General features: G+C 46.8%; 1 protein-coding gene across 2 annotated transcripts in view; it reads left to right on the top strand.

Moving 5' to 3' along the window:
* The window catches only part of dhx33 (DEAH (Asp-Glu-Ala-His) box polypeptide 33), a 69,206-nt gene that overhangs the window by 16,138 nt on the left and 36,753 nt on the right, over positions 1-16,315 (top strand). For both annotated transcript variants that reach the window (XM_067978229.1, XM_067978228.1), the window contains 4 exons: positions 6,973-7,200; positions 9,395-9,565; positions 12,121-12,306; positions 14,121-14,232. In XM_067978229.1, the coding sequence (XP_067834330.1) occupies positions 7,042-7,200; positions 9,395-9,565; positions 12,121-12,306; positions 14,121-14,232 (628 nt within the window). In that variant the 5' untranslated portion in view covers positions 6,973-7,041. The remainder of the gene's footprint in view (positions 1-6,972; positions 7,201-9,394; positions 9,566-12,120; positions 12,307-14,120; positions 14,233-16,315) is intronic.

The following is a 16,315-nucleotide window of genomic DNA, read 5'->3' as shown; positions in this document are numbered from 1 at the left end:
TTCGGATCGGTCAATGCCCTGTGGGTGGCGGAGAGGGCCCAGGGGCTATGTGGCCGGGTCCTGCTCCGACTTCTTGTGTTCTTTAGATTTGTGGTTGGGATCAGATCAGCCATGATCTTATTGAATGGCGGAGCAGGCTCGAGGGGCCGATTGGCCGACTCCTGCTCCAATTTCTTATGTTCTTATGTTCTTATTTCTGCTGGTTGGGGATTCTAGGACCAGGGGACATGGCCTAAAAATTAGAGCCAGGACTTTCAGGAGTGAAGTTAGGAAACACTTCAACACACGAAGGGTGGTAGAAGTTTGGAACTCTCTTTCACAAACAGCAGTTGATGCTAGCTCAATTATTAATTATAAATCTGAGATTGATAGATTTTTATTAACCAAAGGTATTAAGGAATATGGGGCTAAGGCAGGTATATGGAGTTAGGTCACAGATCAGCCATGATCTCTTTGAATGGTGGAACAGGCTCAAGGGGCTAAATGGCCTCCTCCTGTTCCTATGTTCCTACTAGGGATGAGGGGTTTTCATCATTTGGACAGACTGGAAAAGCTGGGATTGTTCTCAGAGCAGAGGTCATGGGGAGATTTAATAGAGGTGTTCAAAATTATGAAGGGTTTTGATAGAGTAAATAGGGAGAAACTGTTTCCACTGGCAGGAGGGTCGGTAACCAGAGGACACAGATTTAAGATAATTGGCAAAAAAGGCAGGGGGAGATGAGAATTTTTTTTACTCTGAGTTGCAATGATTGGGAATGCACTGCTTGAAAAGGGTGGTGGAAGCACATTCATTGTAACTTTTCAAAAGGGAATTGGGTAAATACTTAAAAAGGAAGCATTTGCGGGCTATGGGCAGGGGAGTGGAGCTAACTGGATAGCTCTTTGCGAGCAGGCACAGGCACGATGGGCAAATGGCCTCCTCCTGTGCTGTGTGATTCTATGATTCTAAGCCCAGTCTGGTAGCTGTGTCCTTCAGGACTCGGTCAGCTCGGTCAGTGGTGGTACCACTGAGCCACTCTTGGTGATGGACATTGAAGTCTCCCACATTCTGTGCCCTTGCCACCCTCAGTGCTTCCTCCAAGTGCTGTTCAACATTGAGTACTGAATCATCGACTGAGGGAGGGTGGTGCGTGGTAATCAGCAGGAGGTTTCCTGGCCCATGTTTGACCTGAAGCCACGAGACTTCATATAGTCTGGAGTCAATGTTGAGGACTCTCAGGGCATACCCAGGGATGATGCTGGGGGAGTCTGGGACATTGGCTGATAGGTATGGTTGTGTATCAGGCTGTTGCTTGACTAGTTTATGGGACAGCTCTCCCAACTTGTTAGATTTTGGTTTAGGTCTGAAAAATATTTTTGTTTTATTCACTTTAGTATTGTTTATTCTGCCCTTGCTTAGCATTTACAGCACAGAAGCAGGCCATTCGGCCCAACTGGTCTATGCCGGTGTTTATGCTCCACTTGAGCCTCCTCCCACCCTACTTCATCTCACCCTATCAGCATATCCTTCTATTCCTTTCTCTCTCATGTACTTATCTAGCTTCCCCTTAAATGTATCTACTCTATTCGACTCAACTACTCCTTGTGGGAGTGAGTTCCACATTCTCACCACTCTCTGGGTAAAGACGTTTCTCCTGAATTCCCTATTGGATTTATTAGTGACTATCTTATATTTATGGTCCCTAGTTTTGGTCTCTCTCACAAGTGGAAGCATCTTCTCTACATCTACCCTGTTGTAATTTTAAAGACCTCTATCAGGTCACCTCTCAATCTTCTCTTTTCTGGAAAAAAAAGCCTGTTCAATCTTTCCTGATAGTTGCATCTGAAAGATTTTATTGGTCTAAGAAACAAAACTCTAGCCAACAGTAATTAAGAATCCCTGATTTCCTGCTTATGACTTCATTGTACAAAAGGAAATCGGAATTAGGTATTATATTGGTAAACTCCAGTATTTCAGTGTTATTATTCAGGGATAACCTGTGCGTCGGTAGAAACTTTGTAAGGGGCCGTCCAGAATTACTGTCACCAGAACAACTTCCTTGCTTTGTGTTTTTTCGTGGTGGAAGGGGATTAACGATGGGTGTGGGTGGCCCCTAACTTAGAGTAACACTTCAATAAAACAGAAACTGCGGGGGACACACAGCAGCTCAGTCAGGATCTTTAAAGTGAAAAGGTGAATGTTACATTTTTGGGTCTTTTTAAACCTTCGTATCTTAGATTATTTCACCTCTCGTATCACAGATCAACGTTGTGGGCTAATCCCAATCCCTTTGAGAATGTCTATCTTTGCCCTTGACTCAGTGGGTAACACTTTCTCCTCTGAGTCAGAAGGTCGTGGGCTCGAACCCCACTCCAGAGGCTTGAGCCCATAATCCAGGCCGACGCTCCAGTGCAGTACTGACAGAGTGCTACATTGTCGGAGGTGCTGTCTTTCGGTTGAGACGTTAAACCGAGGACGCGTCTGCCCTCGGGTGGATGTAAAAGATCTCATGAACTATTTTGAAGAAGAGCAGGGGAGTCCTGGCCAATATTTATCCCTCAACCAACATCACTGAAACCGATCATTTGGTCATTGTCTCATTGCTGTTTGTGGGATCTTGCTGCGCACAAATTGGCTGCCGCGTTTCCTGCATTACAACAGTGACTACACTTCAAAAGTACTTCATTGGTTGTAAAGCACTTTGGGAAGTCCTGAGGTCGTGAAAGGCGCTATAGAAATGCCAGTCTTTAAATCGAGATAAACGTTTGGCATCACATCATATTTAGCAAAAGGCACATCTGTTTGTAATTGCTGGATTATCTAGTATCTCTGCAAGACTCCACTTCAGTATTTGAAAGTATCACAGAGAACTCATTTAAACTTCAAAATATGAACAACTACTTGCGTTTGTATAGTGCCTTTAACGTAATAAACATCCCAAAGCGCTTTACAGGAGCGATTATCAAACAAAATTTGACACTGAGCCACATAAGGAGATATTTGGACAGGTGACCATAAGTTTGGTCAAAGAGTCAGGTTTTAAGAAGCATCTTAAAGGAGGAGAGAGAGTAGAGAGGCGGAGAGGTTTAGGGCCGAGGCAGCTGAAGACATAGCCGCCAGTGGTGGGGCGATTAAAATTGGGGATAGGAAGGAGGAACATAGGAACAAGAGGAGGCCATTCAGCCCCTCGAGCCTGTTCCGCCATTCAATTAGATCATGGCTGATCTGTATCTTCACTCCATCTACCTGCCTTGGTTCCATATCCCATAATACCCATGCCTAATAAAAAATCTATCAATCTCAGTTCTGACATTTTAAATTGACCCCCAGCCTCACCAGCTTTTTGGGGGAGATAGTTCCAGATTTCCACTGTCCTTTGTGTGAAGAAGTGTTTCCTGACATCACCCCTGAACGGTCTGGCTCTAATTTTAAGATTATGCCCCCTGGTTCTAGACTCTCCCACCAGAACAAATAGTCTCTCTCTATCTACCCTATCAAATCCTTTCAGTTAGATTAACCTAGTCTATGCAACCTGTCCTCATAATTTAACCCTTTTAGCCCCAGTATTATTCTGGTGAATCTGCGCTGCACCCGCTCAGGTGCAGGGCCTGGAACTGAATGAGATAAGGGCCATTCCATTAGCCTTTTAAATTATTCCTTGTACCTGTTCACTAGCTTTTAGTGATTATTGTACTTGGATGCGCAAGAAGCCAGATTGGAGGAGCGCAGAGATCTCTGAGGGTTGTAGGGCTGCAGGAGGTTACAGAGATAGGGAAGGGTGCGGCCATGGAGGGATTTGAAAACAAGGATGAAAATTTTAAAATCGAGGCTTTGCCGGACTGGGAGTCAGTGAGCACGGGTGATGGGAGAACGGGACTTGGTGAAAGTTAGTATACGGGCAGCAGAGTTTTGGATGAGCTCAAGTTTACAGAGGGTGCAAGATGGGAAGCCGGCCAGGACAGCATTGAAACAGTGGAGTCTAAATGTGATGTGGAGATGCCGGTGATGGACTGGGGTTGACAATTGTAAACAATTTTACAACACCAAGTTATAGTCCAGCAATTTTATTTTAAATGTAACTAAGGCATGGATGAGCGTTTCAGCAGCAGATGGGCTGAGGCAGGGGTGGAGACAGGCAATATTACGGAGGTGGAAGCCTTGGTGATGGAGCAGATATGGGGTCGGAAGCTCATCTCGAGGTCAAATAGGAAGCCAAGATTGTGAACGGTCTGGGCCAGGGAGAGGGATAGAGTCGGTGGCTAGGGAACGGAAGACAATGGCTTCGGTCTTCACAATATTTAATTGGAGGAAATTTTTGCTCATCTGGTACTGGATGTCTGACAGTGTGACAAATCAGAGACAGTGGAGGGGTCGAGTGAGATGGTGGTGAGGTAGAGCTGGGTGTCGTCAGCGTACATGTGGAACCTGACGTGTTTTTGGATGATGTCGCCAAGGGGCAGCATGTAGATGAGAAATAGGAGGGGGAGAAGGATAGATCCTCGGGGGACTCCAGAGGTAACAGTGCGAGAGCGGGAAGAGAAGCCATTGCAGGTGATTCTCTGTCTACGACTGGATCGGTAAAATGGAACCAGGCGAGGAGCTGGACAATGGAGGAGATGCTTTGGAGGAGGATGGTGTGGTTGACCATGTCAAAGGCTGCAGACAGGTGGAGAAGGATGAGGAGGGATAGTTTATCATGGTCACAGTCACATAGGATGTCATTTGTGATTTTGATCAGGGCCGTTTCAGTTCTGTGGCAGGGGCAGTAACCTGATTGGAGGGATTCAAACATGGCGTTGAGGGAAAGGTGGGCATGGATTTGGGAGGCGACAACACATTCAAGGACTTTGACCTTGCAAACTACCGCCCCATCTCCAACCTCCTTTTCCTCGTCAGAGGGGTTGAGGGTGAATTTTTTGAGGAGGGGGGTGATGATGGCAGATTTGAAGAGGAGGGGTCAGTATCTAAGGAGAGGGAACGATTAACAATATGAGCTAACGTGGGGGCCAGGAAGGGAAGTTGGGTGGTCAGCAGTTTAGTGGGAATAGAGTTGAGAGGTGGGTCTCATGGACAAGATGAGCTCGGAGAGGGAATGAGGGGAAATAGGAGAGAAACTAGAGAAAAATGTGAGTTCAGGGCTCGGGCAGGGGGGATCCCTCGGGGAGGTTTAGCTTGGTGGGCTAGGGGAAGGGAGTGAAGTGGCAGAGGCAGCAGAACGGATGGTCTCAATCTTAGTGACAAAGAAGTCCATGAGCTCCTCGCACTTCTTCCAGGATGATCCTGGAATAGTGAGCAGTTTTGGCAGAGGGGCAGGACCCGATAGTGCTTTATGTGGTCCAGCCAGATCTGGTGATGAATGACTAAACCAACTGTCCGCCATAAATGTTCAAGACTGCGTCCCTCGGACTTAAGGAGCGGAGATGAGGGCCGTACCAGGGGAATGACCAGGGTGAGAGAGAGTAATGGTTTAAATGGGGACAAGGGCATCAAAGGTGGAGGTGAAGGTGTGATTGAGCAGATGGGTTCTGCATAAATGTCATGGTGAATGGAGGGCCAAAGGCTAGACAGTTGGGAATTTGAAAGTGCCGTTGTAAGTGACTTGGGGGACAGTTTTTTCCAGGGGTGAATACAGAGGAAGTGGGGTTGGGAGGGCGAAGGGGGATGTCTGTGGCGAGGGATGCAAGGAAGTGATCAGATTCAGCCTTATCCGTGATTGACACGATGGGAGTAGAGAGGCCACACGAGATGGCAAGGTCGAGGGGGTGGCTGTGAATATGGTTAGGGGAGTTTATATGGAGGATGAGGTTAAGGGAGGATAGGAGGGCAGTGAACTCAGAGGGGAGAGGGCATGATGAGCTGAGATGGAGGTTGAAATTACCAAGGATGGGAAGTCGCTCGGTGTAGAGGCTGAGGGAGGAAAGCAGTGAAGATATCTGTGAGAAACTTGGTGTGGTACTTGGGTGGGCAGTAGAGAACGAGGATTTTAAAGAAGAGGTGAGAGGGATGGAACAAGGTGAGATGCTCAAAGGAGGAGAAGGTGCCAGAGGAGTAGGGGGACAGGCCCATGTGTGATTTGGTGATACGGGCCACACTGCCACCGTGGCTGTCTGGGTGGGGCAAGTGGTGGAAGATATTGCCAGGTGAGGAGGCTTCATTAAGGGGGAAGGTGTCATCACCAGTCAGCCAGGTTTGCGACAAGGCCATGATGTCGATGCAATCATCCACAATAAGCTCATGGATGCAGCAGATTGAGTACACAAATAGGAAACAAGCAAATAATTAATCAGTGGTACAGTTATGTATTTACAGTAGAACATCTTTTATGTAGATAAAATAATAAAAGTAACACCTAAAGATAAAGTATAGCTTTTCTAGGTACAGCTTTTAAATACAGTGTTTCTCTTTTCTCTACATCTGTGTGTATTTGAAAGTTGTGTGTGTTGTGTGACAAACTTTGTAAGATTGTATGGGGTTAGGTCTGGTTCAAGATTCTGGCTGTTAAACTTTCTCAGCACAGTGTATACTGTGGGGAGAGGAGGCTGTGGACCTTTGGCTTTAGTTCCTTCTCCAAAGCACAGTTGAGGTGGGATCAGCCATGGGGGGAGGGGGGGCCCGTTTTATCATTTCAGGTTGGTCGATCCACTGTGTTTGCCAGAATTTTCTGTTTTCATTTCAGACTTCTTGCACTTGCAGTTTTTTAACTTTTTCCTCCACCTGCGAGCCTTTTCCTTTAACATTAACATTCATTATTTACCCATTATCTCCCTCTCTGTGGTTAGCATAACTGTAGTTCCTACCCTGTCTCTCTCTTTCCCCAACCTTACTGAAGTGCTTATCTTTTAGTTTTCAGTTCTGATGAAAAATGTACACATGACTCTTCTGTTCACAGATGTTGACTGACCTGCTTTGTATTCCCAACATTTTCTGCTTTCCTTTTGATTTCCACCGTTTACAGTTGATTTATTAATGTTTAATCTAAATTTATATCTCAGATTGGATACACTGTGCGGTTTGAAGATCTCACCTCGGACAAGAGTAAGATCAAGTTTTTAACTGATGGGATGCTGCTTCGAGAGGCCTTAGGAGACCCCCTCCTTTGCAGGTACAGTGTTGTAATTTTGGATGAGGCCCATGAAAGGACTGTACACACGGATGTTCTCTTCGGCATTGTGAAGGCTGCACAGGGAAAACGGAAGGAACTCCATAAAATGCCACTGAAGGTGAGGGCTTGAAGTTTGTCGTCTGACCTCGTGCAAAACTCTGAACCTGAGAGCAGTATATCCATATTATCTACTGCCCCCCAGCCCTACCCCAAGTTTCTCACCGAGATATCCTGCCTCCATTCCTCCCTCAGGCTCTGCACAGAGAATCCTCATTATCGTTTATTTCAATCTTATCGAAGCTCCCTTTGCCCTCTCTTCCATGTAAGCTCTCCTACCCAGACTCAGCCAACTCCTTCACTTTGCCATCTCCTGCAATCCCTCTACTTCCATAGTCTATTACTGTCCAGGCTTACTCTGTCCATATCCCCCTACCCTCTTCCAACCCCACTCTCTTCTGTGTCAGTCCCTGAGGAAAAAAGCTCTCCCCCAAATCACTTTCAACTGCACTTTCTAAACCCCATCTGCCTAGCCTTTGGCCCTCCATTCCCCACAACACTTTTGCAGTTGTCGATCTGTTTAACCACTCCCTCAGATTGACCTTTGATGCCCTTGTCCCCTGCAAAGCCTTGCCCCTCTCCCATTCCGTTCGATTCCCCTGGTACGGCACCCATCTTCGCTCCTTCAAGTCCAAGGGGCACAGACTCTGCGTATCTGGCCATCCATCACCAGGTCTGGCTCAACCATGTGAAATGCTTCAGATGAGACATTAAACTGCCTCTTGGGTGGACATAAAGGATCCCATGGCACTTTTGGAAGAAGGACAATCCTTATCCTTTTTTAATGCAGGCTTGTGCATTCGAGACAGTCATCTGATCAATACTTTTATTTATGAAATCAATACAAACCCACTATACACAGTTCAAAAGTACTTTATTTGCTGTAAAGCACTTTGGAATGTCCTGAGGTTGTGAAAGGCTCTATATAAGTGCAAGTTCTTTCTTTCTATCAGGCCTCATTATCTTCTGCCAAAACCACCCACTACTCCTGGATCATCCTGAAGAGCAAAGATAACCCCCGGCTTTTCTCCATTACCAACCGTCTCCTTAAACCTCTCTCCTCTACCCCCTCCACCTCATTCCCAACAACAAATGCGCAGAGCTCACGGACTGTGTTGTCACTAAGATTGAGACCATCCGTTCGGCTGCCTCTGGCACCGCCACCCCCATCACACCCTCCTTCCACTTGCCTACCAAGCCAAACTTCCCCCCCAGGCTCCCCTCTGCCCGAGCCCTGAACTCGCGTGTTTCTCCAGTTTCTCGCTTAGAAACTACCGCCCCACCTCAAACCTCCCTTTCTTCTCCAAAATCCTTGAACATGTTGTCGCCACCTAAATCTGTGCCCATATTACCTGCAATTCCATGTTGGAACCTCTTCAATCAGGTTTCTGCCCCTGCCACAGCACTGAAACGATCCTTATCAAAGTCACAAATGACATCCTTTGTGACTACTATCCCTCCTCATCCTTCTCAACCTCTGCAACCTTTGAGATGGTCGACCACACTGTACTCCTCCAATGCCTCTCCTCCATAATCCAGCTGGGTGGGACTGCGCTCGCCTGGTTCTGTTCCTATCTATCCAGTCATAGCCAGAGAATCACTTGCAGTGGCTTCTCTTCCCGCTCCCGCGTGGTTAACTAGAATTCTAATTTCCCAATGATCTATTCTTGACCCCTTTTCTTCCTCATCTTCATCCTGCCCCTTGGTGACATCATCTGCAGACTTGGAGTTAACTTCCACACATATGCTAATGACATCTAACTCTCTCGATCCTCCACTGCCTCTGTGCTGTCAAACTGCTTGACAATATTCAGTCTTGGATAAGCGACTCTTTCTTCCAGTTAAACATTGCATAGAAGTACATAGAGTCGACAGCACAGAAACTCGATCAACTGGCCTGTGCCAAATAAATTCTTTATTTGACCTGTTAGTGTCTATCTACTATTTATGCCCCCTTGTTCTAGACTCACTCACAAGTGGAAACAGTTGCTCCATATCCACCCATAATTGTTAAAACTGTTGTGTAGCTTGGAACTTCCTGGACTCTATGAGCTGCACACCTGGTGGAAAATTGTTCCATAACTTCAAAGGGAAAATTTTTCTCACTTGAGTTTGAGTTATTGATTATTGATTATCATCGCATTGACTTGTCCCATTATGATGCCATTTTAGTTCCTCCTTGTGGCTGTTTATCAGCACAAAGGTCCCTTCGCAATCAAAACAGTCCGAGTGATTCTTTCTTTTCTTCTTGAAAGGTAATTGTCATGTCTGCCACAATGGACGTAGATCTCTTCTCCCAGTACTTTAACCGAGCGCCAGTTTTGTATCTCGAAGGGAGGCAGCATTCCATTCAGATCTTTTACACAAAGGAACCTCAGAATGACTACCTCCACGCCTCGCTCGTGTCAGTCTTTCAGATCCACCAGGTGAGTACTTGCAGTAACTGTTACACAGCTCACAAACCATCAGTACCCAAATGATCTGTTGCTGTTTTCATTGTGAACATTGGACTAGATTTACTGAATTGTAGGATGGGTTTTGTCTGAATTCTGTGTGCTTGCATTTTTGCAGTATTATTAATACAAAGTGCTATTAATTCAATAGATGTAATACAATATATCTATAATATATTAAAAATCTTGCTGAAGGGTGTGCACTTCCTGTCCACAAACCTTATTTCCTGTTATTATTTTGATCACACTTTTTTTGTCAACATTTATCATTGTAAATTGCTATGTCGACATTTCCCATTCAACTTCCACAATGCAGTTGCAGGCTCTGGCTGTTAAGTGACTCTAGAATGAGTTTCTGTAGTCTCTCTAGCAACTCCATCACCATCTCCTCATAACGTAGAAACATAGAAAATTTACGGCACAGAAAGAGGCCATTTGGCCCATTGTGTCCGTGCTGGTCAAAATAGAGCTATCCAGCCTAATCCCACTTTCCAGCACTTGGTCCGTAGCCTTGTAGGTCATGGAACTTCAAGCGCATATCCAAGTACCTTTTAAAGGCGATGAGAGTCTCTGCCCTTCCAGGTAGTGAGTTCCAGACCCTCGCCATCACCATAACTGAAGCCTCTTATCACTGGTATAATCTTAGTGACTCTCCTGCACCTTCTCCATATCCATGACATCTTTCCTAAAATAAGGCATCCAAAACTCGCCATAATATATGATGCTTCTGTTGTATAGAGCCTTGGTCAGACCCCATCTGGAGTACTACATTCAGTTTTGAGCAGTGCACCTTAGGAAGGAGGGGGTGCAGCACAGATTCACCAGAATGATACCAGGGTTAAATTATAAGGGCAGGTTGAATAAACTTGGTTTTTATTCCCTTAAGTCTAGAAGGCTGAGGGGTGATCTAATCAAGGTATTTAAATGATAAAGGGATTTGATTGGGTAGATAGAGAGAAGCTATTTCCTCTGGTGGCAGAATCCAGAACTGGGGGTCATGACCTTAAAATTAGAGCTAGGCCGGTTCGTGAAATCTGGAAGCATTTTTTCACAAAGGTTAGTGGAAATGTGGAACTCTCTCCCCGAAATGGCTGTGGCTTCTGGGGTCAGTTGAAATTTTCAAGACTGATCAACAGATTTTTGTAGGGTAAGGGCATCAAAGGATATGGATCAAAGGCAGGTAAATGGAGTTGAAGTACAGATCAGCCAGGATCGAAATGAATGGCGGAACAGGCTCAAGGAGCTGAATGGCCTACTCCTGTTCCTGTGTTTGTGATATTCTAGCTGCAGACTAATTGGTGATCTGTATAGAACTCATCTACTAATCTGCTCATGTCTTCCTGAAGTTGCTCAGATTTCTCCACACTCCCTATTTTTGTGTCATTTGATATTGTGCCTCCTATGCTGAGTCCAGATCATATATAGAATAGCAGTGGTCCCACTGCTCCCTGGGAGATACCACTGTTCACATCCATCCACTCCAAAAAAAAAAAATTATTCTCTGCTTTCTATCCTTTAACCAACTTCCTACCCATGGTACCATGCACCCTTTGATACCACGTGCCTTAATTTTGTCAGGGTGCTGCGTAGGAGTCTAGCTATCAAAAGCCTTGTGAAAATCCATATACACAACATCCAATGCATTTCCTTTATCAATACACTCCATTAGAAAGAAAGAAAGAAAGAACTTGCATTTATATAGCACATTTCATGATGTCAGGATGTCTGAAAGTGCTTCACAGCCAATGAAGTACTTTTTTTGACGTGTTGTCACTGTTGTAATGTAGGGAAAACATTCGTTATCTCAAAGAGCTCAATTACATTTGTCTGACACCACTTGTCGTTTACAATCCACGCTGGCTGTCCTTAGTTAACCCATATCTTTCTAGGTGATTATGATGTATTTTGACCTCTAGAAGCTTACCCACGACCGATGTTGGGCTGACTGGTCTGTAGTTACCTAGTTTATCCCTTTTTGAGCAAAGATGTCACATTTACAACCCTTCAGTCCTCTGACACAACTTCCATATCCATTGATGTTTTACAGATTGTGGTCAGATTCTCTGCTGTTCCCTCTCCGACGTCCCCCATCATTCTAGGATGCAGCCCTCTGCCCGATGCCTTTTCCACTTTGAGTTCCACCAGTTGTTTTATTACTCCTTCCTAGATAGTTACCCTATCTAACTGCTCCACCTCCTTTCATTCCCAACATCACAGCCGAGATAAAGTATCAATTTAGTTGCGACAGAGGGAAACCCATCGGACTATGGAAAAGTGGCCTGGATATTCCAAATGCTACTCGTTTTGCGTCCATTGTTTTCATATGAAAATATTCTGTCAGATCTAGAGGAATCCATGTGTTATTTTCATGATGACATCATTGTGGGCGTCCTAATAAATGTGATTCTTTCCCATCCCAAAGAAAACTCAATGAAAGGTGGTAGGGGGGAGAAGGAACAAACCCAACCGGGAAGGTGTCTGAGGCCACGTTTCCCTGTGAATAGATGATGACTTTACTTTTCCAACAGGAGGCACCGCCTTCTCACAGCGTTCTAGTTTTTCTGACTGGACAGGAGGAGATTGAGGCCATGAGTAGGACCTGCAGGGAAATCGCAAAGCACCTTCCACCAGGCTCCACACAGATGTCAGTATTTCCACTGTACGCGTCACTCCCTCACTTACAGCAGCTTCGAGTCTTTCAACTGGGACAGAAGGTACTTTTACATATTTCTGAACTGCTGATTAAATCATCTTAAAATAAGCATTGCTCAATAAATGCTGTGGCTTGCTGTAAAACATTTGTAAATTGCTGCAACTTAGCATTCTGTATGGAATGGCAGCGACAAAGCTACCTACAACACTGTCCTTGGAACTAATCCTGACGCTTAAACTGTGTCCATTCTTTGTAGAATTAACCATCGATTGTTGAGCCAGGGTTGTTGGATTATGCATTAGACTGTGGGTGTTTGACCGATGGCCCAAATCCTGCCTTCAGCCCTCCAAGTTTCTGCCATTTCTTTTCATCCTTGCACATTTGTATGTAAAGCTGATTTCAACTTAAGCCCTTTAAACTTGCAGTCCTGGAGGACTGAAAAAGGTTACTGCCTAATTGATGGATTTAGACCTCCAGAAAACCCTTGTATGCTATGAGAAGTTTGTGATTTCCTTCTTGGTCCCTCAGCACAGTTCCTTCCAATTGTCCTGTGCTCCCAGTAATACCATGGTCAGATTTCATGCTAGGATACGGGCAGCAGAGTTGTGGATGAGCTGGAGTTTACAGAGGGTGGAAGATGGAAGGCCAGCCAGGAAAGCGTTGGAATAGTCAAGAATGGAGGTAACAAAAGCATGAATGGGGGTTTCAGCAGGAGATGGGCTGAGGCAGGGGCAGAGACGAGCAATGTTAGAGGTGGAAGAAGGCAGTCTTGGTGATGGAGAGGATAGAAGATTAAGGGGTGCTCTAATTGAGGTGTTTTAGATGATTAAAGGAGTTGAAAGGGTGGATAGAGAGAAACTATTCCCTCTGGTGGGGGGAGTCCAGAACAAGGAGCTAGGCAGTTTAAGGGAACTGGAACTCTCTCCCCCAAAAAGCTGTTGAGGCTGGGGGTCAATTGAAAATGTCAAAACTGAGATTGATAGATTTTTATTAGGTAAGGGTATTAAGGGATATGGAACCAAGGCAGGTAGATGGAGTTAAGACACAGATCGGCCATGATCTAATTGAATGGTGGAACAGGCTCGAGGGGCTGAATGGCCTCCTCTTGTTCCTATTAACATTACAACAAAGTCTGCGTTTCGAGAGAAAGTGAGCAACATTTTTATTATTTTATGTGTTGAGGAGGATAAAGAAATTAATGTTTCACTGAGTTATATGGCTTAATAATTATTCACCTGTCTGAGGTCAATACAACCACTTGTTGATTCTCACTCTGTTGAGAGTGTGCATTCTGTCCACTTTTCAAAGAGATGAGAGTGATGTGGTGACGTGAAAGAATCCATTCACTGATTTACAAGCAAGGGTTCTCTGTTACAGCCCTTGGGCCTCGCTTCATTAATCTAGATTCTGCTCTTCACATCATGTGGGACATCAAGTTCACTTCCAGGAGTGGCCAGTGGTGCTGAACCCATTAAATATCCGATTGGAAAAACCTGACACTAACTGTATTTAAACAGGCCTTTCTAAGTGTGTAACGAGTCTCACAAACCAAAAAAACCCCCCTAGCCCCGGCATCAATTATTGTGGCTCCTGTGGATTAGATAAAGAAGAAATTGACTTGGGTTCCTGCTGCTATTCATTATGCAGAGACTCCAACGGAGAATGTTTGTTTCGATGCTGGATGACGACAGGATGAGGCTTAGTTCTGATGTCCACGGTTAGATAGTTTGTCAACACTGACTGTCAAAGCTCAAACCTGATTATTCTTTTGAGCAGGGCATGGAGAGGAGTTTGGGCAAAAACTGCGAAGGGGAGAGTTATGAGAAAATGAACACTTGTACAGTGGCTTGTGATGGTTTGTGTTTTATTTTGTAGGACTGCCGCAAAGTGATTCTTTCCACAAACATTGCAGAAACATCTGTCACAATTCCAGGCATCAAGTATGTTGTGGATACAGGGATGGTGAAAGCCAAGCGCTACAACCCTGGTATGTGATGTATTCTCTTCGTCTCGCCTCCTTCCTCCTCTCACCCCCTCTCCCTTTTCCTGTTCCAACCACCCTTCCCCTTCACCCCGCTCTCTTTCCCCCCCCCCCCCCCCCCACCACCGCCGTCTTCACCCTCCCTCTTCTGTGGGACGTAGACAGATTCAGTGAGTGGGCAAAACTGCGGATTCAAGAAAGATAAATTGGAACATTTTCTTAATGGCAAGAGACTAGACATGAGGAGCAAAGGGATTTGGGTGTCCATATGCACAGATCACTAAAGGCTATTGCACAGGTATAAAAAGCAATTAAAAATGCTCATGGAATGTCGGCCTTTTTCTCCAGGGGACAAGAATATAAAGTGGAGGAAGTGATGTGACAGTTGCATGAAGCTCTGGTTAGACCCCATTTAAAGTACTGTGTTCGGTTTTGGACACTGCATCTCAGGAAAGATGGATTGGGCTTGGAGGGGATGCAGCCCAGATTTACCAGAATTACACCAGGCATTTTAAAGGGTTAAATGTGGAATTCTCTGCCGCCAAAAGGCTGTGGATGTGAGGGGTCAATTGAAATATTCAAGAGTGAGATCGCTAGATTTTTATTGGGTAAAGTTATCAAGGGATATGGAGCCAATGTGGGTAAATGGAGTTGAGATACAGATCAGCCATGATCGAACTGAATGGCAGAACAGGCTTGAGGGGCTGGATGGCCTCCTCCTGTTCCGATTTTCCTCTTCTCACTCCTCATGCGCTCTCTCTCCCTCACATCCCTCCTTCGGAGTCTCTCGCTCTTCTTCACTCACATATCTCTCTCTCACATATCTCTCTCTCACATATCTCTCTCTCTCTCTCTCTCCCTTCCCTCTCTCTCTCCCTTCCCTCTCTCTCTCCCTTCCCTCTCTCTCTCCCTTCCCTCTCTCTCTCCCTTCCCTCTCTCTCTCCCTTCCCTCTCTCTCTCCCTTCCCTCTCTCTCTCCCTTCCCTCTCTCTCCCTTCCCTCTCTCTCTCCCTTCCCTCTCTCTCTCCCTCTCTCTCTCCCTTCCCTCTCTCTCTCCCTTCCCTCTCTCTCTCCCTTCCCTCTCTCTCTCCCTTCCCTCTCTCTCTCCCTTCCCCCTCTCTCTCCCTTCCCCCTCTCTCTCCCTTCCCCCTCTCTCTCCCTTCCCCCTCTCTCTCCCTTCCCCCTCTCTCTCCCTTCCCCCTCTCTCTCCCTTCCCCCTCTCTCTCCCTTCCCCCTCTCTCTCCCTTCCCCCTCTCTCTCCCTTCCCCCTCTCTCTCCCTTCCCCCTCTCTCTCCCTTCCCCCTCTCTCTCCCTTCCCCCTCTCTCTCCCTTCCCCCTCTCTCTCCCTTCCCCCTCTCTCTCCCTTCCCCCTCTCTCTCCCTTCCCCCTCTCTCTCCCTTCCCCCTCTCTCTCCCTTCCCCCTCTCTCTCCCTTCCCCCTCTCTCTCCCTTCCCCCTCTCTCTCCCTTCCCCCTCTCTCTCCCTTCCCCCTCTCTCTCCCTTCCCCCTCTCTCTCCCTTCCCCCTCCCTCTCCCTTCCCCCTCCCTCTCCCTTCCCCCTCCCTCTCCCTTCCCCCTCCCTCTCCCTTCCCCCTCCCTCTCCCTTCCCCCTCCCTCTCCCTTCCCCCTCCCTCTCCCTTCCCCCTCCCTCTCCCTTCCCCCTCCCTCTCCCTTCCCCCTCCCTCTCCCTTCCCCCTCCCTCTCCCTTCCCCCTCCCTCTCCCTTCCCCCTCCCTCTCCCTTCCCCCTCCCTCTCCCTTCCCCCTCCCTCTCCCTTCCCCCTCCCTCTCCCTTCCCCCTCCCTCTCCCTTCCCCCTCCCTCTCCCTTCCCCCTCCCTCTCCCTTCCCCCTCCCTCTCCCTTCCCCCTCCCTCTCCCTTCCCCCTCCCTCTCCCTTCCCCCCCCCTCTCCCTTCCCCCCCCCTCTCTCTCTTTCCCCCCCCCCTCTCTCTCTTTCCCCCCCCCCCCCTCTCTCTCTTTCCCCCCCCCCCCTCTCTCTCTTTCCCCCCCCCCCCTCTCTCTCTTTCCCCCCCCCCTCTCTCTCTCTTTCCCCCCCCCCTCTCTCTCTCTTTCCCCCCCCCCTCTCTCTCTCTTT

Source organism: Heptranchias perlo, unplaced genomic scaffold (genome assembly GCF_035084215.1).
Source record: "Heptranchias perlo isolate sHepPer1 unplaced genomic scaffold, sHepPer1.hap1 HAP1_SCAFFOLD_251, whole genome shotgun sequence".
NCBI lineage: Eukaryota > Metazoa > Chordata > Chondrichthyes > Hexanchiformes > Hexanchidae > Heptranchias > Heptranchias perlo.
This window is presented reverse-complemented; position numbering and strand designations above follow the sequence as displayed.